Source organism: Ammospiza nelsoni, chromosome 25 (assembly GCF_027579445.1).
Source record: "Ammospiza nelsoni isolate bAmmNel1 chromosome 25, bAmmNel1.pri, whole genome shotgun sequence".
Lineage (NCBI taxonomy): Eukaryota > Metazoa > Chordata > Aves > Passeriformes > Passerellidae > Ammospiza > Ammospiza nelsoni.
The window spans coordinates 7,423,036-7,439,104 of NC_080657.1; the positions used below are offsets into that span (position 1 = coordinate 7,423,036).

At 44.7% G+C, this 16,069-nt stretch overlaps 1 protein-coding gene across 1 annotated transcript; it reads left to right on the forward strand.

Annotated features, from left to right (window-relative positions):
* Nucleotides 1-808: 808 nt before the first annotated feature.
* On the forward strand, nt 809-15,320 carry LOC132083695 (protein arginine N-methyltransferase 5-like; the record flags this gene model as incomplete). The annotated part of the gene is made up of 9 exons (XM_059488518.1): nt 809-882; nt 3,663-3,690; nt 7,289-7,423; nt 8,939-9,042; nt 10,501-10,550; nt 11,114-11,277; nt 12,976-13,137; nt 14,102-14,179; nt 15,262-15,320. Coding segments are annotated over exons 1-9 (854 nt in total), but the record flags the coding sequence as incomplete, so codon positions are not given.
* Nucleotides 15,321-16,069: the final 749 nt, after the last annotated feature.

A 16,069-nucleotide genomic window follows, 5' to 3' on the forward strand; every position in this document is an offset into this window, starting at 1 on the left:
CTCGACACAGCACAGGCAGCAGATTGGATCCAGGAGGCATCCTGCGCAATGCAGAATTTCAGCAGGCAGCCGGCCACTAAGGGCCCCTGGGCACAGGATACCAATGCCGCCCTTTACACCAGGAAGTGTAACTCACCAGCTCAGGTTTCTGATGGCAGGTTGCTGCAGCCATTTGTGACTCTCAAACCAGCCTGACTTTGCGGTGGTGGCAGCTTGGATCCGGGAGGCATCCTGCGCAATGTGGAATTTCAGCAGACACCCGGCCATGCCAGGCAACAGGCTCCTGAACACTAGTGCTGACCCTTTTCCCAGGTAAGCAAAACTCAGCAGCCCAGGTTCGTGTGGAATATTGCTGGAGGCGCTTGGGACACTCAAACGAGCTCGACACAGCACAGGCGGCAGCTTGGGTCCGGGAGGCATCCTGCGCAATGCAGAATTTCAACAGGCAGCTGGCCACTAAGGACCCCTAGGCACAGGATAAAAATGCCACCCTTTACACAGGTAAGTGCAACTCACCAGCTCAGGTTCCTGATGGCAGACTGCTGGGACCACTTGGGACCCTCAAACCTGTCTCACTTAAAGGTGGTGGCAGCTTGGGTCCGGGAGGCATCCTGCACAAGGCAGAATTTCAACAGGCCGCCAGCCACTAAGGGCCCCGGGGCACAGGATACCAATGCCACCCTTTACACCAGGAAGTGTAACTCACCAGCTCAGATTTCTGATGGCGGGTTACTGTAGCCATTTGTGACGCTCAAACCAGCCTGACTTTGCGGTGGTGGCAGCTTGGGTCCGGGAGGCATCCTGCGCAATGCAGAATTTCAGCAGGCGCCTGGCCACTACAGGCCACAGGCCCATGAACACTAGTGCTGACCCTTTTCCCAGGTAAGCAAAACTCAGCAGCCCAGGTTCCTTGCTGCAGATTGCTGGAGCAATTTGGGACCCTCAAACCAGCCTGACTTCGAGGTGGTGGCAGCTTGGGTCTGGGAGGCATCCTGCGCAATGCAGAATTTCAGCAGACAGCGGGACACTAAGTGCCCCTGGGCCTTGGACACCAATGCCGCCCTTTACACAGGGAAGTGTAACTCAGCCGCGCTGGTTCCTGATGGCAGATGGCAGGAGACACATGCCGTGTTCAAAGCAGCTGGAGTTGGAACTGGTGCAGGCTTGGCTCCTGGAGGCACATTTGGAAATGCAGAATTTCAGCAGGCAGCCAGCTACTCCAGGCGAGGCCTCCTGAACACCAATGCCAGCCCTTTCCTAGAAGAACAAAACTCAGCATCCCAGGTTCCTGATGGAAGATTGCTGGAGCCATTTGGGACTCTCAAACCAGCCTGACTTTGTGGTGGTGGCACCTTGGGTCTGGGAGGCATCCTGCGCAAGGCAGAATTTGCGAAGACAGCCAGCCACTCGGGGCCACAGGCTCCTGAACACTAGTGCTGACCCTTTTCCCAGGTAAGCAAAATTCAACAGTCCAGTTTCCTGATGGCAGATTGCCGGAGCCACTTGGGACCCTCAAACCAGGCTGACTTTGGGGTGGTGGCAGCTTGGGTCCGGGAGGCATCCTGCACAATGCAGAATGGGGGAAAGGGAGCAACAGAAGGCGAATACGGGGAGATGGAAGGAGGGCTAGGGAGAGGGACAGGCGGGGAAGCCTCACTGAGCCCGGCCTGCACCCTGAGTCCGGCCCAGTGCCTCGCCCTGCCTGGGATGCTGCGCTCGGCGGAGCTTGGCTCGCTCCGGAGACACTCGGCTATAGTCGGCTCTTCGGCGCACCTCGGCTCCCTTCAGCCAAACTCGGAGCCGCTCTCTGTGCATTCGGCGCGGCTCAGCTCAACTCCCTGAGGGCGGGCAAGTGGCGCCGCCTCCCGTTAAACTCACCCGGCTCAGGGCTCTCCTGCTGCCGCGTCCCGTGGGTGGCCCGCCCATGGCACAGACCCGACCGGGAGCGCGGGTGGGACAGGAGCTCACTAGGTTGTGTCCGCACTCGCGCTAATTAATGCGCACGAGAGCAGGCGGCACGGTGCGGCTGAGCTCGGCTCGGTTCAGGCAGCCTCGGAAGCCTGGCCTAGGTTCGCTCGAGGCCATCAGGTTCGATTGGTCTCGCCTTGGTTTGGCTGAGCTCGTTCGATTCGGCCGAAGGTGGCATCATTCGGTTGAGTTTTTATAAATATCTTTCCATATTGATTGTATATTTTTATATTTAGTTTTATACTTCTATAATACTTCTTTTATTCCAAATAAAAACCCCATCTCTAACCAAATAAATAAAAAAACCCCTTCTTTTAAAGGATATTGAAATTTTTTTTATTTATACTTTGTATAATTATACATTCATAGTTTAATTTATTGTTTCTTTGGATGTATTACATTAATAATGATATATAATATATATAAAATTTTAATATATTTAAATTATTATTTAAATTATGTATAATATTTATTGCTGCAACTAATTTTTTCTTAATTTTTAAATTTTATATTTCTCTGTATGTATTTATTATATATTTCTGAACTTAGATTTCTACTTTTATATTATTTGTATTTATAATTTTTACAATCAAACCCCTGCCTTTTGACACATTAAAAAAACCCGCTTTATTTAACTATTTAAAAAATATTTCTTTATTTATAATTTTTATATTCATATTTATAATTTGTTCTAAATTACATGAGAACACACCTGCTCCGGTGCCCCAGTAGAGCTCCCTCTCCTGGGGACCTTGGGGTGCCCCAATGGCATCAGAGCCCCGAGTCTCCACCCCCTTCTCCTCTATTTAGAAACTACACTGGAACTTTTTTCTGAAAACAAAGACATTACCTAAATCCTCTCCCTGTGTCCTAGACAGATGGATATTCAGTTATTAGTTGGCTGGGCAGCAGTTTCTTAAATAGAAGGATAAACAAGATGTGAACATTTTAGCTACAAGCAAATAGGCAAATCTGAACAAGGTACTGGTGGGCGACCACTGAAGTGATTTTGAAGCAATTTTTTAAACAATACAATACTGATACCACAAAAATAAAGCAAAAAGCTAACTACTGGCTAAGAAAAAAATTAACTTTTGACAGCAACAACATTCCAACCACACAGGCTTTTTCCCAATGTCGTATCTTATAACTACCTCTCTTGGGAATTCTCATCACGTATCCCAAAAGGAATAAATACCTCAGAGCGTCCTAAAGCAAAAAGTAGCACACTTGAGCTCCTCACACTCCCGGGAGGCTGGCACAGCGTGCACTGAGTCTGCAACAAATTCTGCTCAGGGAGTGTCTGCAAACAAAGGTTCAACTGATGAACGGAGCTGATTTTAAAGGGATGTTTTCTAAGCACAGAAACACAACAAAGAACAAGCAGAAATAACTCTTTAAAAAATCTGCAAGTTTTGTTTAGCATATATGCGACTGATTTCCACCCTGTGGTTTCTCACTTGGATTCGTCTGTAGGTTCAGGAAGATGACAATGCACACTCTGCCTTCCCTGAGCCCCCCACAGCAGCTGAGCACTGCTCCGTGTGCTCAGATCATCGGGAGCTGGATTACATGTGCCCGCATGGACTGGAACTGCTCTGCTGCAGATTCAGGAGACGATGGCAGAGAGGGGCTGGCCGAGGCGTCGTCCCAATTCCATTTCTGTGTGATGAGAAGCGGTTTGTTCCCAACAGCTGCAACAATCCCCAGCTCGCTTCCGTGGTGAGTACCGAGGGCACACAAATGGCAGCCCGAGGAAATCGTGTTCTGGGCTCTAAGTGGTTGGGACAGGGTCTGATTTTTTGTTTTGTACTTGTATGACGATTAGTACGACAGGGCCCTGATGGATGACATGGCAACACAGAATTAAAACCTCCTCGATAGGATTACATTGACTTCTAGGAAAAGACAAAAGCCTATCACCCTTCTGAAATCTACTTTTAATCTGAAGCACGGGGATTGTCAGTATACTGCACTTTCCAGCTTTTCAAAGCAGCTTACCTCTGAAGACCAGGAAACATTGATTTCTACAGAAACAATGGGCAACCCCCAGGCTAATCTCAGCACTACTGTTTAATAGGGGACCTGCCAGCGTGCCAGTCCAGCTTAAAGCGTGCTTTATTTCAGTCTAACATCCCCACAACATTCTTCTCATATCTCCTAACCCTGACATCTTATTTTTCCCTAAGGCTTCTCATCATTAGCAATTTCCAAGTAACATGGTATTTTTACAACATTAATTTTACAAAATGTCATGCTGGACTGTGCTAGAGAGTAATCTGCAAATATAAGCTTAGCAAAGTTTGAATTGACTTGTCCAGAGAAAAAAACCTACAAGTGAACACCTACACCCGCCTACAAAGAGCTAACAAGCCCCTGGCAGCTGCCAGCATCAAAGCACAGCGGATGTTTCTAATACAGGGTAAGGATAACAATATCACCTTCTGTTCTCTCCAGCTTGTTTTCTCTGCAGTCATATTTTGCTTCTTATGATTTTTTTAGTCTCTGCATCTTCTTGGACAGCACCGAGCCCGACGACAAGGATACGAGAGTCTTTCCCTGCTGTACGGAGAGAACTGGGAAAACAGTTAAAAAAAGAACAGGGCAGTTTGAAATTCATACTTCCAATGAGAAGCAGCGCCTAACAAACAGAACAAAAGTAAACAAACCATGATACCTCCCTGGGGACAGAAGACTTACAAACTCTCCTGGATTTACAATTCCAGCGACCAACCCCTTCAGGACAGCAGCCAAGTGTCCCATGGGGTGTTGCTGCACCAAAGAACCATCTGAGAGGTTCCAGAGTGAAATGCACAATATTTTGCAAAGACAAAAATCTTGCAAAATAACAAAAATACAATAGATATAAACTACAGGGCAAGAGTACAAGTGTTAACTTTAAGAGCTGGAACCATCCAGGTGAGCACCTGATAACTGGATCCTCACCAGAGTTTGAACCCTTCAGGACACAGAAAGGTTTTCCCCAGGAATTTCACAGACTGAGTTTGGATAGAAGCGCGCTCACCAGATCCTCAGAAATGTCGCCCATTCTCCAGGTGTGTGGAGAGAACTGCAAATGGCTATCACGTAGTTTGAGCTACTTCTGTAAGGTCTCAGGGGGAATTTCACCAGATGCAACCAAATAGGGCAACTCCCAGTGGGACAGAAGGAACCCAGAGCTTCGGTAAGCAGAGCTCCAGCAAATACTGACGAAACAGATATAACAGGGTAAAAAATAATAAACATTCTTTTTTTTTTTTTTTTTACTCTTCTTTTTTTTTAATGCAGATGAACAAAGCAATTAAGGAGAATGTGAAAAACTCACCATTACTGAACATCTGTAAGCTGAGCATCCTTAGCATAGAGGACTCCAAAGTTAAAATTCACCAATCCCTGGGAAATAAAACCAAATATTATATGATAAACAGTCAAACAACAGATGTAAAATTTTGTTTCCTCTAAGGACTTTCAGGTATGTACGTATCTTTGCATACATCCTACACATTGGAACATACGCTTTATACCATCTCCAAATATGTAAAAATTTACCTTTAAACTTTGATAGTATAGCATAAAATTATGAACTTAAATTGGTAATCTGTTATTATTAAGTTGGTGCTTAAAGTTATTTCTGCTGTCACATAAAAAAAAAACATTAATTTTTTTTCTGTAATGAGAAATTGATTTCAAAGTCATCATAAGCCCATCAAAATACAAAGCTGTATTCACTGGATGGGTCTGTGAGCTAGGAGTAGTTAGGCTTGTACTTCCCTCTTGTTCTTCCAGAACCAATAAATCCTGTCAACAAAACCAGGATCTGTAGTCCACTCCTACTAGAGATTCTATAAGGATGATGGTTTGATTTGTGTTTAGAAGTTTTGATTTGAAATGGCCAATTCAATGGGTAAAGACAGTTTAAGTAGTATTACATTTCTATTATTATTATTACTACTGCTACTGTTATTATCATTTGCTACTGGAAGAAAAAAAAAACAGTAGTATCTATACTTAATTACTTTTATTTCCAGAAAATTATAAAGAAAAAGAACCAAACCAAAAAAAATAACTTCTGACCTTTTGTAGCTCAGGATGATAAATTTCTCTTGGGCTCTTCTCCAATTTATCAAGACTCATACCACTGAAAGGCAAATGAAACAGTGCTTTATAGAAGGGCAAGTGCACATTTCAAGGCTGAAACACCAACTGATTGCAGTGACAGCAGGTACAAAATAAATCGTTCCAAGAACCTCTGTTAAATGGAATGTTCTGTGGAACTGCAATTTCTTTCCCAAAATACTAACTTCCAACATTTCCTAAATGTATTTTGTATTATAAATTAACAGAAATTAGTGACACTCTGTGCGGAGATCAGGTTTAAATTTATTTCCTTCTAAAGCAGATTGGAAAAGTCAGGAGAGTGCAAAGGTACTGTTTTCTATCAGTTTGCAAGCTGCGCACACAATCCCAGTGTTGTACGGCTTCCTTCTTCACCTTTCCGATGCTGCCGCTCTCTCCGGCTCCCGGAGCCGTAGAAGCGGCTTCTTCGCGCAAAGACGATTGTGCCGCTTACTGTGCACTCCTTAGCGTGGCTTCTGCCGAAAGAAGCCCGGGAGCGGCTCTTAGCTCCGGAGAGCATCGTACCTTCGTCTTTAGCGTCTCTTCTCGTCTACATCTTAGCAAAAAGCTTTTCCACTATGTCTGGCAAGGAGAAACTGTGCCGGCACATAAAATATTTCCCATCGTGCTCTAGAAGTTGCAGGGAGGTCTGCCGAGTGTTTTGCAAGAAGAGAAAAAAAGTTGTCCAAAACAGCTTCCAATCGAATGTTCATGGGATTGGAAAGGGGAGGAGAGTGGGGAATTTTTGAGGAATTACCGGATTTTTGGGGGGGGAATTATGAGGAAATTTTGCGGGATTTTTTAATGAACGTTGTGAACTTTATAAATTCTGGGTTTTGGGTTGAATTTGTTGGAGTTTTTTTGGAATTTTTGGGGATTTTTTTGGGATTTTTTTGGGGAATTTTTTAGGGTTTTTTTTTTTTTTGGATTTTTGGGTGATATTTTGGGAGAATTTTGTGGAATTTTTTGGGAACTTTTGGGGATTTTTTGGGGGGATTTTTTTAGGAATTTTTTAGGTTTTTTTTTTTTTTTGATTTTTGGGTGATATTTTGGGAGAATTTTGGGGAATTTTTTGGGGAATTTTTGGAGTTTTTCCCGGATTTTTGGGGGAAATTTTGAGGAAATTTTGCGGGGTGTTTAATGAACATTGTGAATTTGATAAATTCTGGTTTTTGGGTGTAATTTTGGTGTTTTTGGGGGCCAGGCCCTGCGGCAGGAGTTGGATTTCGGTGCTTACCTGGGCCTGGCCGCTCACCTGGTGCCGCTCAGGGGCAGCCACAACCCCAACCTGGCCCAGGGGCTCAGCGCCCACCTGCACAGCGGCCACCACGCCACACAGGTAACTGGCCAGACTGCTTTGGACTGGGAGGGTGAGGAAACGGGGAAAAAATGGGGAAAACCGGTGAAAAAATGGCGAAAATCGGTGAAAAAATGGGGAAAATGGGGGGGAAAGGGTTAAAAATGGGGGAAATGGGAAATGGGGTCACTGGTTTGTACTGGTTTATACTGGTTTATACTGGGAGGGACTGGGAGGGGGAAAATGGGGGAAAATGGTGAAAATTGGGTGAAAATTGGGTGAAAAATTGGGGAAATACGGCAAAAAATGGGGAAAGTGTGGTGGGAAATAGAGTTAAAAATGGGGAAAATGGGAAATGGGGTTACTGGTTTGTACTGGGAGGGACTGGGAGGGGGAAAATGGGGGAAAAATGGGAAAAAACGGTGAAAATTGGGTGAAAATCGGTGAAAAAAATGGGAAAATATGGCAAAAAATGGGGAAAGTGTGGTGGGAAATGGGGAAAACAGGGTTAAAAATGGGGGAAATGGGAAATGGGAAATGGGGTTACTGGTTTGGACTGGTTTGGACTGGGAGGGTAAGAAAATGGGGAAAAAACGGGGAAAAACAGTGAAAAAACGGCGAAAATCAGTGAAAAAATGGGGAAAATATGGTGGAAAATGGGGGGAAAGGGTTAAAAATGGGGGAAATGGGAAATGGGGTTACTGGGTTGGACTGGGAGGGACTGGGAGGGGGAAAATGGGGAAAAAACGGGGAAAAACAGTGAAAATTGGGTAAAAATCGGTGGAAAATGGGGGAAATGGGATTAAAAATAGGGGGGAAAGGGTTAAAAATGGGGGAAATGGGAAATGGGGTTACTGGGTTGGACTGGTTTGTACTGGGAGGGACTGGGAGAGGGAAAATGGGGAAAAAATGGGAAAAAAATGGTGAAAATTGGGTGAAAATTGGTGAAAAATGGGGAAAATAGGGTGGAAAATGCGGGGGAAAGGGTTAAAATGGGATTTGGGGTTACTGGGTTGGACTGGTTTGTACTGGGATGAACTGGGATGAACTGGGAGTGGATTTGGGGGCTTTAAAGTGGTGAAAAATGGGCAAAAAATGGGCAATAAAGGGTGAAAAAATGGGATTTTTGGTGTTTTTTTTTCTGCTTTAACTGGTCCTTACTGGTTTGTACTGGTTTGTACTGGTCCGTACTGGTTTATACTGGGATTGGGATGAACTGGGAGTGGATTTGGGACTCTAAAATGGCAAAAAATGGGCAAAAAATGGGCAAAAATGGGATTTTTTGGGGTTTTTTTCCTGCTTTTATGGTCCTTACTGGTCCGTGCTGGTTTATACTGGTTTGTACTGGTCCGTACTGGTTTGTACTGGGATTGGGATGAACTGGGAGTGGATTTGGGGCTCTAAAATGGCGAAAAATGGGCACAAAATGGTGAAAAAATGGGATTTTTGGTGGGTTTTTTTCTTCTTTTACTGGTCCTTACGGGTTTATACTGGTTTGTACTGGTTTGCACTGGTTTGTACTGGTTTAAACCGGTTCAAACTGGTTTTTCTGGGCAGTTCTGGGTCCAGGTCCCGCTGGTCCCGCCCGAGGACAGCCGCGATGACGTCATCGCCAACGAGGCCCCGCCCACCGGTGGCGACGAGGAGAACACGTGGGAGTGGTGAGGGGGAACGGGGCAAAAAACGGAGAATTGGGGCAAAATCCGGGGAAATTTTGGGGAAAAATGAGAAATTTTGGGCAAAACGGGAATTTGGGGCCGGGATTCGGGGGTTTGGGGGGAAAAAAGTGGAAATTTGGGGGAAAAATGGGAGTTTTGGGGGGAAAAGAAGTGGAAGTCGGGGAGAAATTTGGGCATTTTTGGGGAGAAAAAATGGGAAATTTTGGGGAAAAATAAGAAATTTTGGGGAAAAAAAGAGAAATTTTTGGGAAAACGGGAATTTGGGGCTGGGATTTGGGGATTTGGGGGGAAAAAAGTGGAAATTTGGGGGAAAAATAGGAGTTTTGGGGGGAAAAAAGTGGAAGTCGGGGAAAAATTTGAGGATTTTTGGGGAGAAAAAATGGGAAATTTGGGGGAAAAAATGGGAAATTTTGGGGAAAAAATTAGAAATTTTGGGCAAAATGGGAATTTGGAGCCGGGATTTGGGGGTTTGGGGGGAAAAAAAGGGGAAATTTTGGGGGGGAAATGGAAATTTTGGGGAAAAGTTGGGAGTTTTTGGGGAGAGGAAAAGGAAAATTTGGACAAAATTTGGGAATGTAGAGGGAAAAAACCAAAAGGGCGGTTTGGAAAAAAACTTGGGATTTTGGGGATAAAAATGAGGATTTTGAATAAAAATGGGGATTTGGGGGGAAAAAAGGGAATTTGGGGGGGAAATCAGGGGTTTTTTGGGGTGAATTTGGGGTGAATTTTGGGGTGAATTTGGGCTGTTTTGAGGTGAATTTTGGGTATTTTGGGGTGAATTTTGGGGTGAATTTGAGGTGGATTTTGGGGTGAATTTTGATGAATTTGGGGTGGATTTTGGGGTGAATTTTGGCTATTTTGTGGTGAAGTTGGGGTGAATTTTGGGGCGAATTTCAGGTGGATTTTGGGGTGAATTTTGGTGAATTTGGGGTGGATTTTGGCTATTTTGGGGTGAATTTTGGGGTGAATTTGGGGTGGATTTTGGGGTGAATTTTGGCTATTTTGGGGTGAATTTTGGGGTGTATTTTGGCTGTTTTGGGGTGAATTTTGGGGTGAATTTTGGATATTTTTGGGTGGATTTTGAGGTGAATTTTGGGGTGAATTTGGGCTGTTTTGGGGTGAATTTTGGGGTGAATTTCAGGTGGATTTTGGGGTGCATTTTGGCTATTTTGGGGTGAATTTTGGGGTGAGTTTTGGCTGTTTTGGGGTGAATTTTGGGGTGAGTTTTGGGTGAATTGGAGCTGTTTTGGGGTGAATTTTGGGGTGTACTTTGGCTGTTTTGGGATGAATTTTGGGGTGAATTCTGGATATTTTTGGTTGGATTTTGGGGTGAATTTTGGCTGTTTTGGGGTTAATTTTGGGGTGAATTTGCGGCATTTTGGGGTGAATTTTGGGATGAATTTGGGGTGAATTGGGGCTGTTTTGGGCCGTTCCCCAGAGGTGGAACAACTTCCGCACCCTGCTCAACTACAACAAACGGGTGGCGCTGGGTAAGGGGCGGGGCTTGGCAAAAAGGGGCGGGGCTTGGCCCAGATGGGCGGGGCTTAGCACACACTACAACAAATGGGTGTCGCTGGGAAAGGGGCGGGGCTAACAGGGAAATGGGCGGGGCCTACAGGAGTGGGGTGGGGCTTAAACCAGAATGGGTGTGGCTTCACCTAGGGGGGTTGTACTGGTCCATACTGGTTTGTACTGGTTTGTACCAATTTGTACTGGTTTGTACTGGTTTGTACTGGTTTATACTGGGATTGGGATGAACTGGGAGTGGATTTGGGGCTCTAAAATGGCTAAAAATGGGTGTAAAATGGGATTTTTTGGTTTTTTTTTCTGCTTTTTTGGTTCGTACTGGCCCATACTGGTTTGTACTGGTTTAAACTGGGACTGGGATGAACTGGGAGCGGATTTGGGGCTTTAAAATGGTGAAAAATGGGCAAAAAATTGGTGGGGAAATGAGATTTTTTTCGGGGGTTTTTTTATTGTTATTGGTCCATACTGGTCTGTACTGCTCTGTACTGGTCCATACTGGTCTGTACTGGTCTGTACTGGTTTCCAGCGCTGGAGATCGGGCCGGACCTGCCGTTCCCCGAGGCCCTGGCGCGCTGGCTGGGCAAACCCGTGCGCGCGGCCTTCCTCCCCACCCGCCTCTTCCTCACCAACAAGAAAGGGTTCCCAGTGCTGGGCCGGGGCCACCAGCGCCTGCTGGGACAGCTGCTCAAGGTACTGGTTTGTACTGGTTTGTACTGGTTTGTACTGGTTTGGACTGGGAGGGACCGGGAGGGCGGGAAATGGGGGAAAAGGGTGAAGAAACGGCGAAAAACGGTGAAAAAACGGGGAGAAACGGTGAGGAAATGACCCAGAAAAACGGGACGTGAAGGGTTAAAAATGGGGGAAATGTGGGGAAAAAATGGGGGAAAATGGCAAAGAAATGAGCGAAAAAATGGGGGAAAAAATGACCAAAAAAAAGGGGGGAAAAATGACCCAAAAAAAGGGGAAAAAACGGTGAAAAAATGACCACAAAATGGGGGGGGGGGGAAATGACCAAAAAAATGGGGAAAAAACGGTGAAAAAATGACCAAAAAATGGGGGGGAAAAATGACCAAAAAAATGGGGAAAAAACGGTGAAAAAATGACCAAAAAATGGGGGGGGGGGGGGGAATGGTGAAAAAAATGCCCAAAAATGGGGGGAAAATGGTGAAAAATATGACCAAAACTGGGGAAAAAATGGTGAAAAAAATGACCAAAACCGGGGAAAAAATGGTGAAAAGAATGACCAAAAAATGGGGGGAAAATGGTGAAAAAGTGACCAAAAAATGGGGAAAAATGGAGAAAAAACTGTGAAAAAATGATGAAAAAATGACCAAAAGTGGGGAAAAAACGGTGAAAAAATGACTGGAAAATGGGGGGAAAATGGTGAAAAAAAAGGGATTTTTTTGGGATTTTTTCGGGGTTTTTTTTGGGATATTTTGCTCCATACTGGTCCATACTGGTTTGTACTGGTTTATACTGGTTTTATACTGGTTTGTACTGCGATTGGGATGAACTGGGAGCGGATTTTGGGCTTTAAAATGGCGAAAAATTGCCAAAAATGGGATTTTGGGGGGACTTTTTGGGGTTTTTTCTCTTTTTTGTAACCATACTGGTTTATACTGGTCTATACTGGTTTATACTGGGATTGGGATGAGCTGGGAGCGGATTTGGGGCTCTAAAATGGCGAAAAATGGGCAAAAAATGGTGAAGAAATGGGATTTTTTGGGGATTTTTTCGGGGTTTTTTTCTGCTTTTTGTAAGCATATTGGTCTGTACTGGTTTGTACTGGTTTGTACTGGGATCGGGATGAGCTGGGAGTGGATTTGGGGCTTTAAAGTGGCAAAAAATGGGCAAAAACTTGGTGAAAAACTGGGATTTTTGGGGGATTTTTTTCGGGGTTTTTTCTGTTGTTTGTGCCCATACTGGTCTGTACTGGTCTGTACTGGTCTGTGCTGGTCTGTACTAGTCTGTACTGGTCTGTACTGGTCTGTACTGGTCTGTACTGGTCTGTACTGGTCTGTGCTGGTCTGTACTGGTCTGTACTGGTCTGTACTGGTCTGTGCTGGTCTGTACTGGTCTGTGCTGGTCTGTACTGGTCTGTACTGGTCTGTGCTGGTCTGTACTGGTCTGTGCTGGTCTGTACTGGTCTGTACTGGTCTGTACTGGTCTGTACTGGTCTGTACTGGTCTGTGCTGGTCTGTACTGGTTTGTGCTGGTCTGTACTGGTCTGTGCTGGTTTGTGCTGGTCTGTACTGGTCTGTACTGGTCTGTACTGGTCTGTGCTGGTCTGTACTGGTCTGTACTGGTCTGTACTGGTCTGTGCTGGTCTGTACTGGTCTGTACTGGTCTGTACTGGTCTGTACTGGTTTGTGCTGGTTTCCCCCGCAGCTGGACGTGCAGATCGTGGTGCAGGGCAGCCCCCGGCACGGCGGGCGCCCCCTGGCCGGGTACCTGCAGTACCTGGAGCACCTGGGCCAGCACCGGCCGCCGCCCTCGGCCTACGAGCTCTACGCCAGGGGCTACGAGGATTACCTGCAGAGCCCGCTGCAGGTGAGACCAGTATGGACCAGTTCAAACCAGTTCATCCCAGTGCAGCCCAGTAACCCCCCAGTAACCAAAAACCCCAAACCAGTAACTCCCAGTCCATCCCAGTTCATCCCAATCCATCCCAGTTTGATCCCAGTTCATCCCAGTCCATCCCAGTTCAAACCAGTAACCCACTGGGAACCCCTGAGCCCAAACCAGTAACTCCCAGTAACCCCAAAACCCGTCCCAGTTCAAACCAGTAACTCCCAGTCCATCCCAGTTCCCTCCCAGTATATCCCAGTTTGATCCCAGTATAAACCAGTCCCCTCCCAGTACAAACCAGTATAAACCAGTCCCTCCCAGTACAAACCAGTATAAACCAGTCCTTCCCAGTATAAACCAGTATAAACCAGTCCCCTCCCAGTACAAACCAGTATAAACCAGTCCCTCCCAGTACATCCCAGTATAAACCAGTCCTTCCCAGTACAAACCAGTATAAACCAGTATAAACAAGTATAAACCAGTCCCTCCCAGTCCCTCCAGAACTTTGGAAGAATTTTGGGATTTTTTTGAGCAATTTTTGGGGAAAGTTTTTGGGAATTTTGGGGAAAATTTGGGAAATTTTGGTGTCAATTTTTGGGGAAATTTTGGGGGGAGTTTTGGGGGAAATTTGGGAAATTCTTGTGTCAATTTTTGGGGAAATTTTGGGGGGAATTTTGGGGGGAATTTTGGGGGAAATTTGAGAAATTTTTGTGTCAATTTTTGGAGGAATTTTGGGGACAGTTTGGGAAATTTTGGTGTCGATTTTTGGGGGAATTTTGGGGACATTTTGGGTGGAATTTTGGGTGAAATTTTGGGCGAATTTCTCCAGTTTTGGGGGAGTTTTTGGGGTGAATTTTTGGGAATTTTTTGGTGAATTCTGGGTGACTTTTTGCCCGTTTCTGGGGTGAATTTTGGGGTGAATTCCGCGGATTTTGGGTCTCGGCAGCCCCTGATGGACAACCTGGAGTCTCAGACTTACGAGGTCTTCGAGAAGGATCCAATCAAATACTGCCAATACCAGCAGGTACCCCCCCCCCCTCATTTGCATCTCATCTGCATACCCCACCCCTTCCTCCCCCTTTGCTCCACCCTCTCTTCCCCTCATTTGCATATTCATGCAGCTAATTTGCATGGGCGCCTCCCTTCTCATTCATCGCCTTGGATCTAACTCTGCCTTAATTTGCATAAATGAATCACTGATTTATGAAAAAAATTTTGCATAAATGAATCAGTGATTTATGCAAATTAACCAATGCTGAATTAATCGGCGGCGCAATAATCGATATTGCGGTAAAATAAGAAATAGAATATTCATTATTATAATATTAATAAAATAATTTGTTATTATTATTTTATATTTATATTTAATGCTTTTTTAAAATTTTTAAAATTTTTATTATTATAATTACTTGTATAAATTAGGGGGTAATTAGCATTATTTGATCGGTGTTGATTTGTGTTAATTATTGATTAGTTAAAGGTTTGAATACCTTAATTGCTGATTTGCATAATGTGTTTATTTTGCATGTATTTGTGAGTGATTTGCATAATTTAATTGGTGACTTGCATAATTTAGTTAGCTTTTTGTGTGGTTTTCTTTTAATTTGCATAATTTAACAGATGACTTGCATAATTACTGCTTTAATTTGCATAAACACCATTAAATGCAAGCACGTGGCAGTCCTTATTTCCATATTCATGACCTTATTTGCATATTAATTATTATAGTTACATACCGCTCTGCTATTTGCTGTGGTATGATCTTAATTTACATTAAAGTCCCTGATTTGCCTAAAATGGTCCTAATTTGCATAGCCACGCCTCTTTTAGAGTTTAAGCTATATATATGCGTAATTTGCATAGAAGCACCCCTAATTTGCATAATGCAGCTGCGATTTGCATAACGGCGCTCCTCATTTGCATAGATTTGTTTTTTTTTAATTGGCTGAATGAGGCTTTGGTGGGTGTGGCCGCTGCTCTCATTTGCATGGCCACGCCCACTGTCAGGGTTAGGGCCGGTGGGGGTGGTTTGGGTGATGCCGTGCCACTGATTTGCATAAATTGGTGTGTCTTTGCATAAATTTGCATAAATTTACATGATTTCAGGCCATCTTCAAGTGCCTGCAGGACCGAGTGCCCGAGGCAGAGGGCGAGACCAACGTGCAGTGAGTGCCCAAAATGCCCCAAATTTACCCCAAAATTCACCCCAAAATCCCCCAAAATTCACCCCAAAATCCCCCAAATTCACCCCAAAATTCAACCCAAAATTCCCCAAATTCACCCCAAAATTCACCCTAACATGCCCCAAAATTCACACCAAAATTCACCCCAAAATCCCTCAAATTCACCCCATAATTCACCCCAAAATTCACCCCAAAATCCCCCAAATTCACCCCAAAATCTGGCCCAGTGGTTCCCATTTTTGGGGTGAATTTTCCATTTTTGGGGTGAATTTTCCCATTTTTGAGGTTTGGGTTTTGGGGGTGCTGGAGCCGATTTTGGGGTGAATTTTGGGTGAATTTTGGGTCATTTTTGGGTATTTTTGGGTTGGATTTTGGTCAATACCTGCGTTGGATTTTGGGGTGAATTTTGAAGGGTTTGGGTATTTTTAGGGGGATTTTGGGGTGAATTTTGCTGATTTTGGGGTGGATTTTGGGGTGGATTTTGAAGATTTCTGGGAATTTTTGGGGTGGATTTTGGGGTGGATTTTGAGGAATTTTGGGTTTTTTTTGCTGGGATTTTTTTGGGGATTTTTTGCGTTCCTGACCCGATTTTGGGGTGAATTTTGAAGATTTTTGGGGGGATTTTGGAGGCTTTGGGGTGAATTTTGGGGTGAATTTTGATGGTTTTGGAAATTTTTGGGTGGATTTTGGGGTGGATTTTGGGGTGAATTTTGAAGTTTTTTGGGGTGGAT